Source organism: Mizuhopecten yessoensis, unplaced genomic scaffold (assembly GCF_002113885.1).
Source record: "Mizuhopecten yessoensis strain PY_sf001 unplaced genomic scaffold, ASM211388v2 scaffold9309, whole genome shotgun sequence".
In the NCBI taxonomy this organism is placed as follows: Eukaryota; Metazoa; Mollusca; class Bivalvia; order Pectinida; family Pectinidae; genus Mizuhopecten; species Mizuhopecten yessoensis.
This window is the reverse complement of record NW_018407983.1, coordinates 373695-395001: the sequence shown is the minus strand read 5'-3', so window position 1 is coordinate 395001 and position 21307 is coordinate 373695. Positions and strand designations below refer to the sequence as shown.

General features: G+C 34.6%; 1 protein-coding gene across 8 annotated transcripts in view; it reads right to left on the bottom strand.

Moving 5' to 3' along the window:
- Positions 1–21307, bottom strand: part of LOC110457773 (dentin sialophosphoprotein-like) — a 38860-nt gene that overhangs the window by 9098 nt on the left and 8455 nt on the right. For 4 of the 8 annotated variants that reach the window (XM_021509163.1, XM_021509167.1, XM_021509165.1 and 1 more), the window contains exons 2-6: positions 15954–16131; positions 12317–12346; positions 5946–6077; positions 4522–4551; positions 1528–1642 (exon numbers count right to left, since the gene is read on the bottom strand). In XM_021509163.1, the coding sequence (XP_021364838.1) occupies positions 1528–1642; positions 4522–4551; positions 5946–6077; positions 12317–12346; positions 15954–16128 (482 nt within the window). In that variant the 5' untranslated portion in view covers positions 16129–16131. Of the gene's footprint in view, positions 1–1527; positions 1643–4521; positions 4552–5945; positions 6078–8638; positions 8672–12316; positions 12347–15953; positions 16132–21307 lie in introns of all 8 variants that reach the window. The other 4 variants (XM_021509168.1, XM_021509169.1, XM_021509166.1 and 1 more) reach the window with 4 other exon arrangements.

The window sequence follows — 21307 nt, the reverse complement described above, 5'->3', positions numbered from 1 at the left end:
ACCTCCCTCATTAGAATGGAGACTCCCTCATTTTGATATGGATACAGAGGCTTAAAGCATGTGTCCATTACAATTCCTAATGAATAAATCCTAATAGCTGTCAAACCTCCCTCATTAGGATGGCGACTCCGTCATTTTGACCAAAATTTACCTATATCTCTATCGAAACTCCCTCAATCAAGTCTAAACTCACACAAGCTCAAAATCTACATCCTGTGGTCAAATGATCTAGTTACTGCAGGGTGTGTGTTATGATCATAACAGGTGTGTCTGAATCAAATTAATGCTTTTTCAAGTTATTCTGATACATAAAAAGGGAAAGATGATATGAGCAAAGCAGTTTCAGTCGCATTTCAAGCACTTTTCCCTCCTTGGAAATGTGGAAAGATCTAGAGGGACATCTCCCTCATTGGAGGTTCCAGAGGCTGACACCTATGAATGACCCTTACTTTAGACCATGCCCCACACTTGCAGCTGCTTAACAGAACTTTGTGTGGAGATTATAAAGCTTACACAGGGATCTAATCTTCACCGCCTTTAATTAAAACAAATTTATGTGTATCATGTATCTTAATATACTCTGGTTCTAATTATAAAATAGGTGTGTGTAGCTCACATGTGCCTGGTGGACGGATCTATTAATTTCACTGTATGACAACATTCTGTTTGATTTCCTTCACGACTAAACCTTCCTAATGTGATACCATTATAGCTTGATATAGCGGTCAGACTTCTGTTCACTCAATGATTCATATTGAATTACATCATACATACAGCATATTATGGTTACAGTTACATAACAGATGGAATACAGAATCAACTTGGGTTAATCACTTGTAAACAGAATGATTCCAGTGTATTAGTGGTTAAAGCTGGTGAAAAAATATGGACTCAATTCACCAGAAAATTGACTTATCTAAAAATATCATCAAAATGGTCACTTTATGAAAATGTTTATTTTGAAAATATCCATCTTGGTAATATGAATGATTTAAAATCCATAACCAGATTAACATATATGTTGATGATCCTTCATATGTGATATTGGAAAGGAATATGTTTGAGTGTATACAAAGGTCAAGGTCAGTCAAAGGCCATTGTGATAAAGTCATATATAATAAATTGACCCTTATACATGTGAGTAGATTAAATCCTGGTTACATTATGTGTGCATTTTTTCATTACCCAATGAAATTAATTGTTACATCATAAAGATTAAGCAATACACAAGTGCATTCACAAATTCTGAGCATGCGGAATCTCCTCCATTCAAATTTTAAAAGGTTGGCAAGCATGGAACATATGGGACCCTCTACATCAATTGCTGCTATTAATATATTTTCACAGGTTTCACAGGTTTCACAGTTAAATTTAAGTTCAAGCACAAGTAGGTTAAAGCATAGAGTATATATTGAACTGATGATCAGATAGTTCTGCTGAAGAGATAGCACTAACGCAGTGTTGTTCATGATGTTGGGCGCTCAATTCTGATAGAGTTAACAAATTATAAAATGTTAGATAACTCACCTTTTGGCATGGTGACATGTTTTGCAGATGATGGCAACTATGGCGAGGAGGAGGATGATGACGATGATGACAACGACTATCACTGGGATGACCCAGTCATTGGTTGCATCGCTATCTGCAATAATGAAAATATATTTTAACATCATTGATTAGATTTTAGGCTCCCTTTGTGCCTCAGTTAATTTAGGTTTAAATTTCTTCGTATGCAATGGAAATATTCAAAAACTGTTAAAATTGCTTGATCACTTGATAATTACACAGTGAGTACACAAACTATCACAACAGCTATTACTATTCTGTACAACCCATCAAGACGTAATGTTAACAGCTTATTGAGCTTTATCATAAATACACTGTACCTTATAAAAAAAATTGCCAATTTTCAACATTTTTAAATTTACGTCATGTTATATTTATGATCAATTGAAATCTTACATTTCCACAAAAACAGCTACAAATTATGTACAAGTACAATGTAATATTGCATTGTTAAATGTATTAAAATAAAACCTTGCTGCATATAATAATGCCCCTTATTCATTTTTCGTTCTACGTTACACTAATATATTTCAAGGCCCTTTTTTCCTGTTTCCCTAACATTTCCTTTAATACTTATATCTCTCCCTCCTTATATACACATGTTTTGCAGAATTCTATTTAACATCAAACGTTCACTAGACAAATGGTGGCAATATAACCAAGTTTCACTGCATAAAAACATGACTGACACAACAGAAGTCAAAAGTTTTCCATCACAAATATATATATACATACATGCATATGTTCACATGTTAAGTGATTAGACAAGTTGGTTAATTATGAAGTTGGCCAGTAGCAGTTAAATATTAATTAGTTACTTAATATTTTCTGTTTTGGTGTCTTAAATACATCCTCCACACAACCACAATGTTAGAATGCTCTGTGTATATACACAACATTTAACAGAATATGTAATTAGTTGTCGACAGCTGATAACCTAGCTCAACCCATTTTCCTGTCATACAAAAAGGGAAGCTGACCTCACCCCAGGCATCAGATGGGCCATTGTTTACAATCATTGTTTACAATCCTTAGGGGCATTGTTTATATGGTTTAGCATAACTGCAATACAAACAACAAAGAAAACCACATACTGCAGATACAATTACTAGCGTACATACTAACTTTTTCTGAAAGCTTGTAATATAATAGGACATCAGAATGTTAATGACAAAGTGAATAATATAATTGCACTTAAGATGACAATGTTGACACTGTGAAGCATCTCGGCCCTCTACAATGACATGCAACTTACACATCAACTGCAAGTCACTGCACTATCATACATCACTTCAGAACAAGTGCAGGACATACTGTACATCCACAATCATACCAAACTATCTCATTTTGAATCATAAGATACCCTTTTCTCTCATTTCCCTGTGTGTAAGATAGAGCTGTCCAGGGTAAGAAAGGGGTGTAGGAAATGTCCATCCTACAACCTATTTTACATGATGTGACATCACAATGTCAACTGGCTCATTACAATGACATGACATCACGAATTCAGAAAACTCCTATGCCGCAATGAGGAATAGGCGACATGATGAAATTAAAACCTTTTACAATATATTTACCGTACAAATTTGAAAGATGAGATTAATTTTACAGCGCAAATACTGTTTGCAAATATAGGGTATGTTTAATCTGGCTGACTGATTCCTTTTTGCCTAAAAAGCTCAGGGGGGATTTATATTTTCCAAATGGTAGCCAGTCCAACCGCATTTTCATGATCACCCTCTGGATGGAATTTCCCTATCCTACACTCCTGGTCATGAAAGAGTCTTGTAATATTGTAACAAAAAACAATAACATTTAAACACTACACATTGGTCTACACTTCGACAAACATTGAAATGCAACATCCCCAAGATTAGGAACATGCATGCTTTAAATTATCTACATGTAAACTACATATTAATTTGCTGTTCGATCCATAAAATGCTACTTTGTTTAAATGCAAATGCCATAGAGCTGAATTGAATTAAATTATTACAGGTAAATCAATAAAAAAAAACTTTAACCATTCAGTTCTGGATAATTTTCAAGTCCCTAACTTCATACATGCCGTAACTTTACGGTGTAAAATAATGAGATCAGTTGGATTTTTTAGGGAGTCTTGGTAAAAAATAGTTATATATTTTCTCTGAATTCGTGAGAAATCAGCGAGACACATAACGACTGTTATATGGATGTATATTATTGATCGTAAAATTACGACACTATATACATCAGTATAAATGAAACTTCATTTTAACTCTCCATGAAAAGTGTATGCCTCAAATATTTACCAGTATAAACCTACCCCAAACACAATAAATATATTTTCTGTCTTAAAAGTTTTAATGATTGCTCAATTGAAAGCTATTTTTCCAAATAATCTTCTTTTTTTTAGTGGAACATTTTATTTGTTTAAGCAAAAAACATGTAACCGGTCCTGAAATGAAAAATGTTCTGACACCAATTAATCATCCCTCAGAAAGGACAAATGCATGTTATGAACATTGCTGATTGTGGTTATACTGTCCAAAACAGTTGATTAGGATATACATGTACTGCAGGCACCTGGTTGAGGCTCACAATCTGATCGATCCTTCCCTTTGATTCCTGATATGAACATCATTTTCAGAGTTGCTGTCAATATCTCCTTAAGCTCCCTACCATAGAAAGCTCTTAGAAAGGACACCTTACCAAGATTATCATAGAACTGTAGAACACAAAGTCATCATCAACTTTGTAGCTATAGGTTCCATATACATTTAGGTAAACAAGCAAGGCAGTTAATTCTGATACAGATGAAACAGATAGACAGAAAGCTGGAATTAAATATACTGAGTTACAAGCAGCAAGTTTTCATCTCATAACTGACACTAAAAGTATTTTAAAAACAGATCTTAAGAATAAGCTTTCAGGTATTAATTTGTCACTGAATCACCACTGGGTGACCACACTTACCAGTAACAGTGGTTGTTTGGGTGGCTGTTTCTACAAAGTTTTAATGGAATTGAATTTTAACATATCAAATGTAACCAAATTGCTATGGTCATCAAGTTCTTATACTCTTGTAGATTAATCAAAACGATTTGAAAATACAATGTACACCATGCAACTCACTTTTCACAGATTTATGCTATAGATACAATGTACTACTATGCAGTGAATACAACAACTGACATTACAGGATCCCTGCCTCTTGTTTAAGTCAGTTTTGCCCTTTGCTCAATATTTAATGTATTAAAATGTAGCCTTATTCTACACACTTAACAGATCATGATAATATGATACAGATTTTGAATTTATACTAATATTTTCAATACAGTTAAGACATTTCCTTGAATACCAGTCCAACTTTAGACCTATAAAGTCACCATGTGTGTGTTTACAATTGTCAATCACAAGTTGAAAACGTACTGCCAAATCAGACAAGCATTTCAGTGCCGATTACGGTAGTGTTCTGAATATAGTTTAAGAATGGTTCATGATCCCTCTGGGTAATATTAACATTATCTGGGGCAGACATTCCAATTATAACATGATCAACGCAGAAATTATCCCTGGAATGTTGTCTGGCAGGCCATGGGTTAACATGGCTAGAGAATTAAGAGTAAGGGAGAATCCACTATTTGATCAATATATCCAAAATCATGTTTTACCCTTACAGTAGCACACACGGTTCTGTACAATCGTTATCTACATCAGGTACATCTTCTTGTATTCCGTTTCTATAAATTGCTGCCAATTTTCATTCTTCTGAAAGATTGGCACTTGGCAAAAACTCTAGCTAGCCTACATTTAAAGGGTAAGTATAGGATGCCGATCGAGACCTGTCTGACCCACTAATCGGTGAAAACAAATGCCTGTTGTATTTACTATACACCAGGCAAGATCATGAGGGTACCTCATGTAACACTGGAATAGTTAACAGACTTGTACAAATCTTGCAACTATTTCAAAACAAACTAACACAAGTTGCCTTAACTCAGAAACAGAACAGGAATCATGCAACAAGCAACAATCAAAACTTCTTGATTCTGAATAAAAATGACATGCTCCCAAAGTAAAATAAATTCCATCACCAGCAAAAATATCAACACTGCATGGGTCTGAACCGGAGTGATCATGGCATATTATTATCATTAATGGCACTGCAACGGCAGCTTGATAAATGTTTCAGTTACTCATTGATTCTTCGAACACTGTTCTATATTTTTTGTAATCAATGCAACATTTATCAAGCATGTCTGGAAATACAATATCATTAATGATGACTGGCCGTCATGATAACTGGTGCGGACCTGTTCCTAGCCATCTAATTATATTAGTCAATAAAATGGTCACAAACACCAACAATCATATAATATCCAGAGAAATTGTTCGACCTGTGGTGCTGGCGCCTCGGTCAGCTGTGACATTGGTCATATTGGTCACAGCCTCTGTAAGGGTGTGGGTTACTGTGTGAAACACACTGGTGGTCTCCGCCTCGGTCGTGGTTATAGGATCTGTGGTGACAGCTTTACCATATGGAAGAGAAATAGTTTCAAAATGATGCATTATCTATAGTTACAAAGAGGAAACTATAGAAGATGGTATATACTGGCATTCAGTGCAAAGGGTGATTATGTAGTGAACTGTATCTTTTGTTCTGCATTTCAGGTTTTGAGATTTACAAAATATAAGTGATTATAAAATGTCATAATCACTACTATGTTTTACAAGGATCTTGCTAGTATAATTCAACAAATTTTGACATTTTAACAAGAGACCCAGAGGGCCTGTATCGCTCACCTGTTTCTTTGGATACATGAAACTGACATATAGGTAACTTCAGACCAAATTTGGTAACTAGAACACAAGACATTTTAACATCTCTTAAACGCTTAAGATATTGTTGTTAGATATTTCATATTTTAATTTTGAAGCTTTTAACCCACGTTGGCCTTTGACTCCAGCTAGCACTTAAAAGTTGACCTTTGACCTCATTACTGAAATAAAGAAACTGATTCACAGCTGGTCTACATAACATACTCAAGTATCATGACTTTAGTCCAAATGGGTCTTCAAGGATATTGTTGTTTGAAGTTTTTAACATATTTGCCCCCTTGTGACCTTGAAAGTAGGTCAATGTTATTCTAATGAGGAAACTTTATAGCACTCCATCCCAGGTACCTTCTGGCCAATTAGTATGACTCTGAGCCTAAGGGAACTTGAGAAGAATATTGTTAAAGCTTTTAACCCATGTCTACGTTTGACCCCCGACTAGCACTTAAAGTTGACCTTTAACCTCATTACTGTAATTAAGAAAAAGATTAGCACTGCTGGTTTACATATCATACCCAAGTATCATGACACTAGACCAAATGGATATTGTTGTTTGAAGTTTTTAACATATTTGACCCCTGTGACCTTGAAAGTAGGTCAAGGTCATTTTAATGAGGCAACTTTATAGCACTCCATCCCAGGTACCTACTGGCAAAATATCATGACCCTAGGTCCTCCAGTTCTTCAGAAGAAGTCGTTCAAAAGAAAAAATTGACAGATGCCGGACGCCGCAGTACGGCATAAGCTCACGTGGCCCTTCGGGCCGGGTGAGCTAAAAAGTTGACGGAAGGATGATGGACGGACAGACGACGGACGCTGCAGTAAGGGCCAGGTGAGCTAAAAAATATTTTTTAATTGATAAATACAGCAGCATGTTATCATTAAAACTGACAAGCTGAATGGATCAAAATGATTTTACAAAAGGGAGGTAACTCTACATGTTAAAGTCACACACACTCAGGCATTTTTCCTTTTAATTACTTTCGAGGATTTTGTAATATCAAACATTAAAATCAAAATTTCTTTGACCCTAAACAGATACCATTTGTAAATAATCAAAACCTGAATTACAAAAGATGTAAAGGGATGAGACAGGTTGTTCTAACAAAGGATATATAGTTGTTTTTGAAGAAATGATACAGAATACATGTTTGTGTATAAACATGGGAAGGTAGATCATTATGAATTTTGACAATTCAATGAAATTTGTAAAATGAGTTTTCTACAGTCTTTGTTACAATTTTTTTTCAACAGAACACACAGATGAATACAGAATATGGGTCATACGTACAGTCATCTCTAGATGTTTCCCCTATTTGAATAAAATGTTACCATTTATCAACACATGATCCCAGAACTATTGATATTTACAATAAGTCTGATCCAATGCAGTGATTCTGAGGATAAATAGGAAAGCAATACACTCAGAAAAGAAGGTAATAGTAGTGTAAAAGTATATATATATACCTAATACCCATTTACTGTTTTGTTATAGAATGTTTTTGCTCAATATTTTCTAGTTGCATATTAATTAAAAAGTTGTGTGGATGATTAATCAGAAACTTCTTTATCAAGTTGAAAGATAATTCAAATGCAGGTTATATTATAAAATACCTGGTAGATCAGTATTAGTCTTTCAACTTAAATAAACACTGGTATAGACCAACTCTTGCCAACAGGTTGATGAGGTACATCAGATACGATATTAATCCTAATGATAACTGAGACAGCTGGTAGAAGTAAATATTACCCCTAGAGTGCTTTGACTCTGCACGAGTTGTTGCTAATTAACCATATGGTGCCGACCACTTTCACAGGAATGGCCCGCCGGTCGAAGAGTACATTTTTAATACAGGATAGGTCAATTCATCATTAAGATCCTGATTATACTGTACTAGCACATATAATGTTTCCTTTCTTATTTATTTAACTATTCAAAACTGTATCAAGTACATATATATATATTATATTATTACGCAAATATAACAACAGATATAAGAAGACACCACGTGCTGCCTGGAACTGGAATATATAATGTGATGCAAATTTATATATATACAAACTACAGTCCAATATATCAGTATATACTGTATACACGTCAGCTGGATTTTTACTGAAGGTAAATACAATCTATATTTACATATACAGGTATTGGAAACCATCGTAATGACATACATGTTCATTGTATATAGGCAGTGGAAGGGGAGCAGCTATATATCTCTAGTAAATCACCACTAGGTGGGGGGACACTTACCAGCAGCTGTTATTTTTTGAGTACTGGTGATTTCTACAAAAAGTCACGCTCATGTCTTAATTCACCATCAAAGGAAGTTTTGGGTATAACCTTTCCCAAATGATAGTCTTTAGACCCCTCCTTATAACCACAATTAGCAAACCACAGTTGGTGACGTAGTGTAATTCCTTCTTCCCCTTTAGCCAAGATAAAGAAATATCTCTAAATTGTTAACATACAGCTTAAATCTGTCTGCAGCATTCTATCCTCAGACTGTGCCAATAAATTACAAACTTATTTCATACAAATTGGGTGTATAACCAGCTTCACATTGCAGTATAATTGCATTGTAGAAGGGTCACTGGATTTGTTTTCAGTCAATTTTACAAAATTATACAACAATTATTTCAAAACTCAATTAGTTAAAAAAAAACTATTTCCTTCAGTAAAAATGTCAGAAAGAAAAGCCACATTTAGAGAACAGCCAAGAAAATGTATATATATGAAATTTGTCATAAAAGTATTCAGATATTTTATAACAAATATATATGTCATCATCAATTCATGTTAATTGCGTCCTTGATATGAATTTGATTGAAACTCTTCTTTTTTTTTAAAGAACTAGGCGTTGAAGATATATAAGTCATGAGGTTATCTGAATTCACCCACATAAAGTTGGTCTATCTAGTAGAACTCAAGACAAAAAACAACATAAAAACAGCATCTGCAGTAATGCACTACAGCTAAAGTATACCCTCTTGGTGTGGCTTCGGATGACTTAATTTACAACTGCACGATCTAGCACACTAATAGTCCACAAGAATTTTAAAACCCCACACCCAGAGTCTCTTGAAACTTGTTGATCACGTATGCCAACAGCTCCATCCAACTGATTCGACTGGGTCTCTGCATGGTGACGGGTGATACAATCCCCAATTAAATCATTTGGTACATTTATCATGTGAGTCATTCTTTTTAGTCAGCATTACAGACAAATAAGTCTGAATTAAAAAAAGGATGATTGGTTACTCTAAAGTAAAGAAACAGTAAAATATTTTTTGTTAGTAATTAAATACCTGTACATCAGACCTAAATTCAGAATCACAGAAATGGGTAGGGCTGAATAATGACATGTACTTCTATCATTGTTTTAATCAATCTTACGTTTCTGGCACCTGTGACACTAGACAGAGAACAGCTCCAGATGTTGATTCTGTGTATATGATTAGCTAGGGAAATATTATAACTTAAGGTTTCCCAGCCCACCTGACCGTACACAATATTACTGCATTGATCACCAGAACAAATCCAACTAAATATTGTATACTTCTCTTTCCCACAATTTTTTCTATTAATTATGTAAACAAAATGTATGTGTATACATGTACATGAACGTTAATTGTTATAATGCTTCTTTGTACAAAATGTGTACGAGTCAAATGTCAATCGATGAGTAAGTTCATCTTCAATTACTAGTTTCATTCAATTTCTAGCACAGCAGTCCCCCGTCACTCACAGCCTCCTTTTGACCCTTGCTAATTTTGGTGGTATAAGTAGGACAGTGGAATATACACCACATATAGCTTTTAAAGCATTAAAACAATTATGAACAGCAAGGAAGAGTATTGCAAGGCAACCATAGACTCTTAATGGTAACGATTTCCATATTTAACAAACAGTACACTTATGTAATGAAGCATAGGTCACAGTGAGGATATAGTGACTTACTTCTTACGTCCTTGAACACAAAATCTGGTTACTCCAGGGGAAATAGTACAAAAGAAATGCCTGGGACAAACATTTTCAAAAGTTAAGGACAAATTTCAATCATAGGTCACTGTGACCTAATTCTTGCACTCTGCACTCCGCCATCCCAAGATGTTCTTGTATATTAAATCTGGTTACTCCAGGTGAAATAGTATAGAAGATATGTCCCGGGCAAACTTCTTTGACAGACGGACGGAAGGACAGGAGGACGGAGTGCAAACCTAAAGTAATTGGCATAAAAAATGGGATATGGTCAGGGGGAAAAAAATAGATTTGTAGTTGAAAATTGTTGGCAGATGACGATATGAGGGGGACAGCAGTATATATTAACAGGTTTTTTTTTAAAGTAGAGAAAAGCATTTCTAGAAAAATCATGGCCTTATGTGGGGTCCACAACAGAATGGTGTTGGAGGGGGGGGGGGGGGGGATTACATATCTGGGGACTATACTCTCAAGATTTTATTTATAATCTATATTTCTCTTGCATTGCATATTTTGATGCTTTTACCCAGCAAAGCTCAGGTGATTTGCTCAGGTGACCTAGAAATGCTCTACTTCATAGTTGAACATAGCAACCATGTGTAAACTCCCCTGGCCTGCACATTGATGTATGCTAGCTGGCCATATATATTTCTGCTGTACATCCTAATAACGGTTTATACTAAGATGTGGCAGGGTGCCAATATGGTGTAAACAATAGCAATTTTTTCTATAATATTCATATCTAAGATAAAATGATTGTATTTAATAAGATGAGCAGTCTTAAAAGGAAAACAGCAATTCTGGGCAGCAGATGTTTCGGAGATACCACATGCTAGTCAGAGCCAGGCCATCTGGTGTTGGCAGCTTTCATCACCCCTATACTCTCCTCCTCAGCCTCAGACTGACAAGTGTGTTACTTAATCATACCACTCAAAACACTGGCTATTCGTGTATGGAGCTGTTTTCTCTCTAACATCCAGAACAAATCTAACAACACAAAGCAATAGCTCTATAATAGAAATGCCTCTCATAACACAAAATAATGGTTCTATGATAGACTCAAAATAATGGTTCTATAATAGACTCAAAATAATGGTTCTATAATAGACTCAAAATAATGACTATTATACAACTCTTTTTCTCCTCAATCTCTTTTTCTCAATCACCTCTCCTCATATTCATTAATAGCTTCAACCCTCTGTCTCCCACTTTCTAGAGTTTCATTAATAAAACTATTATTATACTTTAGGTGTCACTTATGTGAAGGTACATGTAAGTCTCTAAATCTATCTCTCACTATCTCTAACTCAGTTGAGTAATCTCAATACAGCAAAACCTTGACAAAATGCCCCTCGTTTCATTTCCACCAACGTAATTCAGTGTCACTTTCTCTCAATTTCTTAAAGTTCCTTTGAATATTTCTCCCTCAATACATTGCCAAATCCCTTTATAATGCCAAAAAAATCTCTGGATAAATGGTGGCAGTATAACAAGATTTTACTGTATCAATGTTCCACAACAATTCTTTTGCAGCATAAATGTATTTTTTGTTATTTAAGAAATAGCATTTTATACAGTATACAATTACCTGTGAATTCTTTGGTCAAATTGATTCATCAAACATTAATAAATGTTCAATTTTATCGATATTTCTATAGCTGCAACTGTCTTGCTGTGGTGAATCTTAATTGATAGAAAATAAGTTTGATTTTTTGTTTGTGTAAATTTGTTCCAAAGGTGATTTAATCTCAGAAATAGATAATGAGAGAGGGAGAATTTGAGATATACATATATGTTGAATGTTTAATATCTGTATTTTCCATAAACTTGTTTACACCTCACATTACTGCATTATTGAGTACATATACCACGTATTTAACTTTCATAATCATAAAGTGAATCAAAGCTTTAATGTCAAGAACCAATTCACACTAAGGATCATGCACTTACCTAATGTAGTTCCTCCACCCAAACATCTTTCTAAAAAGAAAGAAGAGAAAAAAAACCTGTAACATTTAATTTACCTAAGAAATTGATAAAGGATGTGGGGGGAGGGGGTATACAATACAAGATCAATATTTTCATTATGAAAACATATAATTCTAAGTAAAAAATATATAAGGCAGAGTATACGTATTGCAAGGCAATTATCCATAGTCCCCAATCGGTAATGATTTCTATATTGAAGCATAGGTCACAGTGAGGATATAGTGACCTACTTCTTGTACTCCGCCATCCGAAGATGTCCTTGTACACCAAATTTGGTTACTCCAGGTGAAATAGTATAGAAAATATGTCCCAGATAAACTTCTTGGATGGAAGGACAGAAGGAAGTACGAAAGGGCGGAGTGCAAACCTATAGTCCCCCCCCCTCCCAAACACCCGGAACCGATGGGGCACTAATAATAGGCTGATAACTAAAGGCATCAGACAAGTGGAATCGTACACCCTGATCTACAGTATACAATTGTTTCATCTGTACTGGGAAAACAGTCAAATCATTGACCCTCAGTAGCGGGGAAGACCTAGGGAACTGTTACCCAACGCCCAAGGCTGAGGGCAACAGTTCCCTAGGTCTTCCCTGCTACCGAGGGTCAAGGATTTGACCGTTCCCCCAGTACCAATGAAACAAATGATTTATTACCTGACTCTCTATTAAGAAACTTCCTGAATTGTGTGAGTTAGAATAAATGACTGTATGGCAGGATAGATCGATTAAAATGTTTTTGTAATCCATTCCTTATTGACAGAAATGATTTCCTGGTATAAAGATTTCCTTCCTTGGTTATCAATGCTACGTAAAACTACACAAAAACTCGTTCAGTTCTTCATTACTGCAGTTTTCGTCGATCATAACACCTTTCTCTGCACAATATTTATACAAAATATTCACAGCTCCCTTAATGACGTTTTTTGTACTAATTAAGAGAGTCCCTATTTTCCATCAGCAATTCCAATTCTTGCTCAGAAACATCCTCAAATCTACCATTATTCACCATTTTCACCAGACGACAACAATCAAATCTGTATCAAAAAGATGCTTGAGTGGGGCTGCAGATGGGGAAATTGTCTGTGCACGATTGTCGCGCATGCAACAGTAAGTGTGCAACAGTCGACTGTTGCACACTGACATTATTTTACGGGTTTTCAGTCTTTTCCAGGGAATTTTTATTAATACAGTCAAAAATACTTCATATACAGTACACTTAAATAGAGAGTCAAGTAATAACACTTACTGTTCCAGTTAAGGACCCTGTCCCACTGCACTGCCGTTTTCCTTATATACAGTAACCTCCCTTTAACTTCTGTTTGCATGGATATAACTAGCACATTTAATTTTGGGCCTGTACATTTCTGTTGTCCATGCAGGCCTAGGTAGCTCAATGGGTTTCGGTGATGGTATAACAATCTGAAGTTCAGGGTTTGAATCCTGGTCCCGGCAGAATATTTTACACTCAGAACACATTTGTTTATCATATTTTGTTTATTTCATCTCCATTGATTTCATGAAAGTCTCGCAAGGTATACTTCTCTTTTCTTGATGATCAAAGCTTAGTCATGTTGGAAAAAACGAGTTTTGAATGCATTGTTCCATTTTTTGCAGTGCAGGTACTGGGATCCTTAATTGCATGTAACATGTACATTCATTAAACTTGAATAACTGTCAGTAATGGACTTGTCTATTGAAATATATGGCCTCTAGCCTTAAAAATATAGGCCCTCTGGCCTAAAATGTATGACCAAAGCTTATAAAAGATAATTTCCCTGTATCTGCCTTGATACCTGTCGGTTGTCACCTTTAAAGACTTAAATTTTGATAAGTCCTAGAACAATACAGTAACACTATTAAAAACTTGAGGGTTGAAAACCTTTTTTATTTTTGGTTACACTCTTCTAACTAGAGGAAACTTATAATTACTTCAGAGCAATAATGCATCAATTTTTTGTCTGACCACAAATAATTACATATAACCCCATATAGTTTACCGATTCCCATTTCGCTAGTTATCAAAACGGATCAAAATCTGAACACAAAGATGAATATAACCAAATATTGCCTTTACTCTTTAAATTAAGACTGAGAACTTTATTTCTGGTTCATATAATAATTCAAAAACATTTTTTGTGATTATGGGTATTTTAAGGTTAATTATCACAAACTGAAGACCTAGTTTTGTATTTATTTAAATCTTTTAACACATTTAGACAGAACTTCTGACAGGTTGTTCCTGTTCTGTATAGGACAGGGCACTGCTGTACTAATAGGTGCCCTGCCTCCAGCCTCCCAACTTCAGGTATAAACCAGACATTAAATAGGGCGCAAATCTTTAAATCTGACAGGCCAATTACTTTTTACCCCCAACCTCCCAACAGTACTTCAGAAGTATCTGTCCTAGCTGGAGATCACTTCATTTGGATCAGCTTACCCTATGATCCCTCTGACCAAACGAAAACACCAGTAGCCCCAGAATCACCCACAGTGTAAGGTGAAGGCCATACACCTCTATTTCTAAAGCCAGGATCAGGGTACCATTAATCTGTACCATCAGGAATGATTAGGGTCTCATATGTTAGGATGATTTGGTTTATAAACATGGTTTAACCTCCTTTAAATAGCTAAGGTCATTTAAGGACGTGCCTTCATAAGTTTAATGTATATTTGTGAGTGTGCTGGAGCTAGTAATATTGGTGCATTGGTCACTTTTTGAAAGGGCAAATCTGATGCCAGGTTAGAGTGACCTCAATATTCTTACAATCAATCCAATAATGAATGGATATAAAATGAAATTCAACTGTACAAGTATAACGGTTCAATTTTCAATTGTACAAATTGTTATTGGAATAAAGCATTACATGTAGATTAAATAAATTGTACAATGTACAAACTTATTTGCAGTTATTGGAACAAAACAGCTAGTACACGCGTACGTATATCAAATAATATTCATACTATAACTTTGCAGGTGTTTTACCTAATGTAGCCAGTAGCTGGTATTAACACAAACCTACTACAGATATTTCACAAGCTATTTTCATGAAAAAATTCAAAGATTGTAATGGGTAAAATGAAATGTACTGAAATCAACCAAGTATGTGTTGGATACATGCAACTTGAAATATTATTGAAACCCCTGAACTTGCATTCAGATTTTGCTCAAAATGGAGACCATGTGCTATGCATTGAAACTTTGGTACCTGTATATATATATATATATGTAACTTTGGTACCTGTATATATGGAACTTTGGTACCTGTATATATATGTAACTTTGGGACCTGTATATATATAACTTTGGTACCTGTATATATATGTAACTTTCGTACCTGTATATATATGTAACTTTGGTACCTATATATACATGTCCCAGTGGTGAACCCTGCATCTACGTTTTATCACTTGATATAGTACAGAATGCGGACAGCAGTAGTAAATAACTATGGTCCAAATTCAACTCCTTGTTGAAGCCCTTCATATACTGTGAATTAAAGTCACCTCAGTTACAATATTAACCCTCATACAAAGCTGAAATATGTATTACTGCTGTAAGCCATACCAGAATATTGCTATATGGAATTGTGCCCTCACCTGTGTAGTTTGTCCATGTAGGTTTGGAGAGTTTGATCAGTTGTATCCTATTGAAGACCTCAGGAAACACGCCCACGTCTGGGTCACTGGGGGGCAGGAGGGCGCAGGGGTGGATGGGCTCCGGAAGGCTGACACACACAGTAGAACTCAAACACTGTAATGCTGCTGTACTCATGGTCTGTAATATAATAAAACACAAATTCTGTAATATAAAAAAACAGGTATTCTGTAATATGATAAAACACAAATTCTGTAATATAATAAAACATGTATCCTGTAATAAAATATTAAACATATATTCTGTAATATAATAAAACATGAATTCTGTAATATAATAAAACATGTATTCTGTAATATAAAAAAACATGTATTCTGTAATATGATAAAACATGTATCCTTGTAATATAATAAAACATGAATTCTGTAATATAATAAAACATGTATTATGTAATATAATAAAACATGCATTCTGTAATATAATAAAACATGTATTCTGTTATATGATAAAACATGTATTCTGTAATATAATAAAACATGTATTCTGTAATATAATAAAACAATAAGTGTATCCTGTAATATAATAAAACATGAATTCTGTAATATAATAAAACATGAATTCTGTAATATAATAAAATATGAATTCTGTAATTTAATTATAATAAAACATGTATTCTGTAATATAATAAAACATGTATTCTGTAATATAATAAAACATGAATTCTGTAATATAATAAAACATGTATTCTGTAATATAATAAAACATGAATTCTGTAATATAATAAAACATGTATTCTGTAATATAATAAAACATGAATTCTGTAATATAATGAAATATGAATTCTGTAATTCAAATATAATAAAACATGTATTCTGTAATATAATAAAACATGAATTCTGTAATATAATAAAACATGAATTCTGTAATATAATAAAACATGTATTATGTAATATAATAAAACATGCATTCTGTAATATAATAAAACATGTATTCTGTTATATGATAAAACATGTATTCTGTAATATAATAAAACATGTATTCTGTAATATGATAAAACATGAATTCTGTAATATAAGAAAACATGTATTCTGTAATATGATAAAACATGTAATTCTTTAAGGACCCCTGTCCCACTGCACTGTGGTTTTTCCTATATACAGTGACCTCCCCTTAACTTAATTCCGTTTGGATGTCACTGTAGCATAGTTGGGCCAGGAAACTTCCATTGAACAAATATAGCTCTATCAGTACTGGTACATTTCATATGAGTGCAATGATAAGATGCAGTCATGTTCACTGCATGTGTTTTTTTAATATCTAAAAGAATACAAAAGTTATCCTTGGTGCCAAAGTTTAGGAAGGTTAACTGGTACTGATAAAGATAAATATTACAACATGTAATGTCAAATTCTAAATTAAATCTAATGATGAATCTAATTTAAATTGGTGTCAATTAAATATTCCCCTACAAGTATCATAATAGTAGCTCTGTAGAAATGCACTTCACTGCCTCCTGCCAATTACTGTAACTGCCCTAGCTCCCTCCCACTCTCAGCAGGATTGTTTCTTTCCTGGTATCTAGGGTGTGACATGCTTGGCAACTATAATGCACTCAATAATGCCTACATATAGAAACTCACTTAGGAATTTGTTGGACCACTTATATCTGTTACTCTGTTGTGAAAATCTCGTATACATTTATATATGTAACAGGAGAGGGAAAATGCACAGCCGTACCAGGATCTGAACATGGGACCCTCCAAACTATAGACGGCTGCTCTAACCAATTGAGCTACTTGCGTGGTCACCGATGATCAGCAGTTCCACTACATTCCTCCCTCCTTTAACAAATCCTTTGACCCAGAACACACACAAGACCCTACACCACTTTCTGTGGGTATTTTTAGTTAGATACCAAGTGTCACCGGGACCACCAAACTAGAGATGGCGGCTCTGCTAATTAAGCTTCTTGGTTGTTGGTGATCAACCCAGTCCAGATACACTTCATATAATAATCATGTATTTTCCGACGAAAAAACAACATGTTGCTGTATTTCCTTGTGGAATACCTTCAAATCCTCAATCCTAAAATGACATTTCATTTATGAATAAGAATTGGGGGTGAGCCAGAGGTTGGCAGGCTCTAGCAAACCACCAAGTAATATAGCTTAATAAACTTATGAATTTTATAAAGCAATTGATTAATGTTGTTTTCAAATCAAACTTGCTTTTACATGACCCATGGTGATGGGAGGCAGCAATGTGTGCAGCAATTGTCAGTGAATGTTGGTGAGCTTTGGCACACGTACCTGAAAGTGGCAATGCATTTTGGTGGCAGAAACATCATAAGGTCTTATATGTTCTAAATCAATAATCCTAAATGCAGTTGCCATTAATTTCCAACAAGATAATGTGACACCACACACAAGTCATAGTAGCAGGATGCATCTAAGGCAAAACATTACAGTCCAGGTCCGGTATTCATGAAACTGCACATGTTCTCATGCTCAAGCACGGATTTTGTGCTCAAACCAACTTTCTTGTAAATCACTTAATTTGCGTCAAACAATCAAGAAATCAAATATTAACATTGAAAACAGTATTTGTCTTTAATAAGTCTCTTCAAAATATTTCCAAATCCTCGACAAATATTTTTTTAATTGATTTATAACATGAACAATAAATTAGGCTTGTGCGCAAAATCCAATCTTGAGCATGAGAACATATGCAGCTTCATGAATAGGGGCGCAGGTGTTTGACTGGCAAACAAAATCCGTCAATCTGTTTTCCATAGTCAAATTGTACATGTATATTAATAAATATTGTTTGGGACTTTCTTCCAATGTTACTGAGTTATATAGCTTATAATATTAGTACATTGTACAGTGACCTGCAGGAGCTTGCCCAAACATTGCTGCAGGAGTGGAGTAATACATTAATATTCCTGAAGACATTAACTGACATCATACAGGTAGAGGTTGTTACTAATGTTGTGACCCAGGCTAATAGAGGAAGTGCAGTATACTGTACAAACCTTGCAACTGCACCATGGACCTCACCTGTCATTAAAAGCCCATTAAATCTCTGACCCAAGACAGATAAGAATTTAATTGTTTTATTGTAGTTAATTTATTCACAAGGACAACACCCTAATAGCACATACAGTACAGACATAGGGTATACTATTCCACTATAGCCCCACTCTGCAGGCTTGAATTTGTGACTCATTCATTCAAACTTTCAACACTTGTCATGAAAATATAGGTAAGGCTCAAGCAGATTTTTTCTAAGTCTGCTTGCAGGCTAGTAATCATGAAATTTTACTACCAAAGAAATTATCATTTTCAAGCTACAGTCAAACTTCCATAAATTGAACTTTGAAAATTTGAATATCTTGATGTGTCTATCGAACTTACAGCAAAGTCTGGATAACAGTACTGATATTCATTCCATTTATAAACTTAGAATAACACTGAAAATTACAACTTATACCTGGTAATAAATCAAAATAAAAGAATCACCTTTACGAGAGCATAATTAAATGTCCCATGGTCATTTTAACACCCAAACACCAATACCTCCCAAGATATATTATGCGATGTTAGACAGGCAAAATGTTTAAAAGATTTCTTTAAAAGCTCCCACAAATCATTGCCAAGCTGTGAAACTCCCATAGTGTGTATTGCCAATCTCCAGCAGTGTGGCAGGGGAATTATGCTGTTACTTACAAGTATTAAAGATCAAAGGCCTTACATAGACTTTTGGTAATTAGTCTAACACACTGCCATATGCTGCAGTGGCTGGATTCACTTCTAGGCCCCACTTATGGGATCTTGCCAAACGAAGGATATATTATTTATTTTTGTGACTATGGTCTATGTTGATAGATGTAAAACATATTGTTTGTCCAGTGGATCCTATCATTAAGAATATATGTCTTAAGATTTACAAATGTTCAATTATTGTATTTTTAATTTAATGATTATGAACAAGTTAAAGTGATGTCTTGTCATAACATAGTCACTGTGTGATTCAGATTGTATGAAACTTGTACTTATAGTCTAATAAGTGTAATAATTAGTATATATCTACATGTAGGAGTCGATCTAGTGCAGTGGGGAGGGTGCGGTGGGGAGGGGGGGGTTGCTTTGAGGGTATGGACCACTTCCCCCCTTTCCTATTAAAATAACACATACTGGTACAAGAGATATTACTGAAAACCAGTAAAATTGCATAGCCTAAAATGTCTAATTAATAACTAAATGATCACACACGATCTAAATACACTAATTAATTGCATATTGTCGATACTCGATCATTCAGGTGAAGTAACAATAGGATGTACTTCCAAAAAGATAATTATCCCCTCACTTTTGAAATTTCTAGATCCATCCAGGTGATTCCTGACTTTACAAACAATCAAATGAAGACATTAATTGTTCACAGCTAATGAGCTTTTACTGAGCTATTCTATATTTGTGAAAAAGCAATATTATTAAAGCTGGTCCATGAATATGTATGGCCTATTCAAATGCATTGTAAACTGATCCAGATTTTAGCTACGCTACAATAACCGAGACATGCACTTATGCTTTACTAAACTTTTGTTATTATGCAATGAAGGAATTTCCCTATCTTACACCTAGCTACCTAGACTATTTTCTCTCATTCCAACTACCAGAAATATGGACTGGCTACTGTCAGCGAGATTAAGTATACCCCATATTTGCAAACATAGAGTGCACAGAAAAAATGATCTCATCTTTCTTACTTGTACAGTCAATATATTGTAAAAGGATTTATATTCATCATGTCGCCTTTTCCGCATTGCAGCATCAGATTTTTCTAAATTCGTGACATCGCGTCATTGTTGAGCCATTGTGACGTCACTTGAAACGCGATGTAAGATAGAAACTTCTTACGCCCCTTTCTTACCCTGGAAAGCTCTATCTTATACACAGGGAAATGAGAGTAAAGTATTTAACTCATAACACAGTTATATAAAACACTGCTATATATAGGCTGGTTAAATAGCCATCAAAAGCCTGCACCAGCTCTATAAATATCACTGGACTCGAGAAGCATAATGTCCTATAATGCAGTTGTTTTAATAATAGAAATTAATGAAGTCTGACATTAAGAGCAACTGTTTGGTGTGGCACCTACAATTTTTAGAGTTTCAATGAATCATTATGTTGGCACTGATACAATATGTTGATCAGTGACAGTTTGACAATGGAGGAAAACATTAATAAATGTGCACTTCAATGATACTAAATATAGATATACATTTGTATATATGCCTCATTGTTTTAAATATGCTGTCGCTCTCTCTATATATAATAATAATAATATA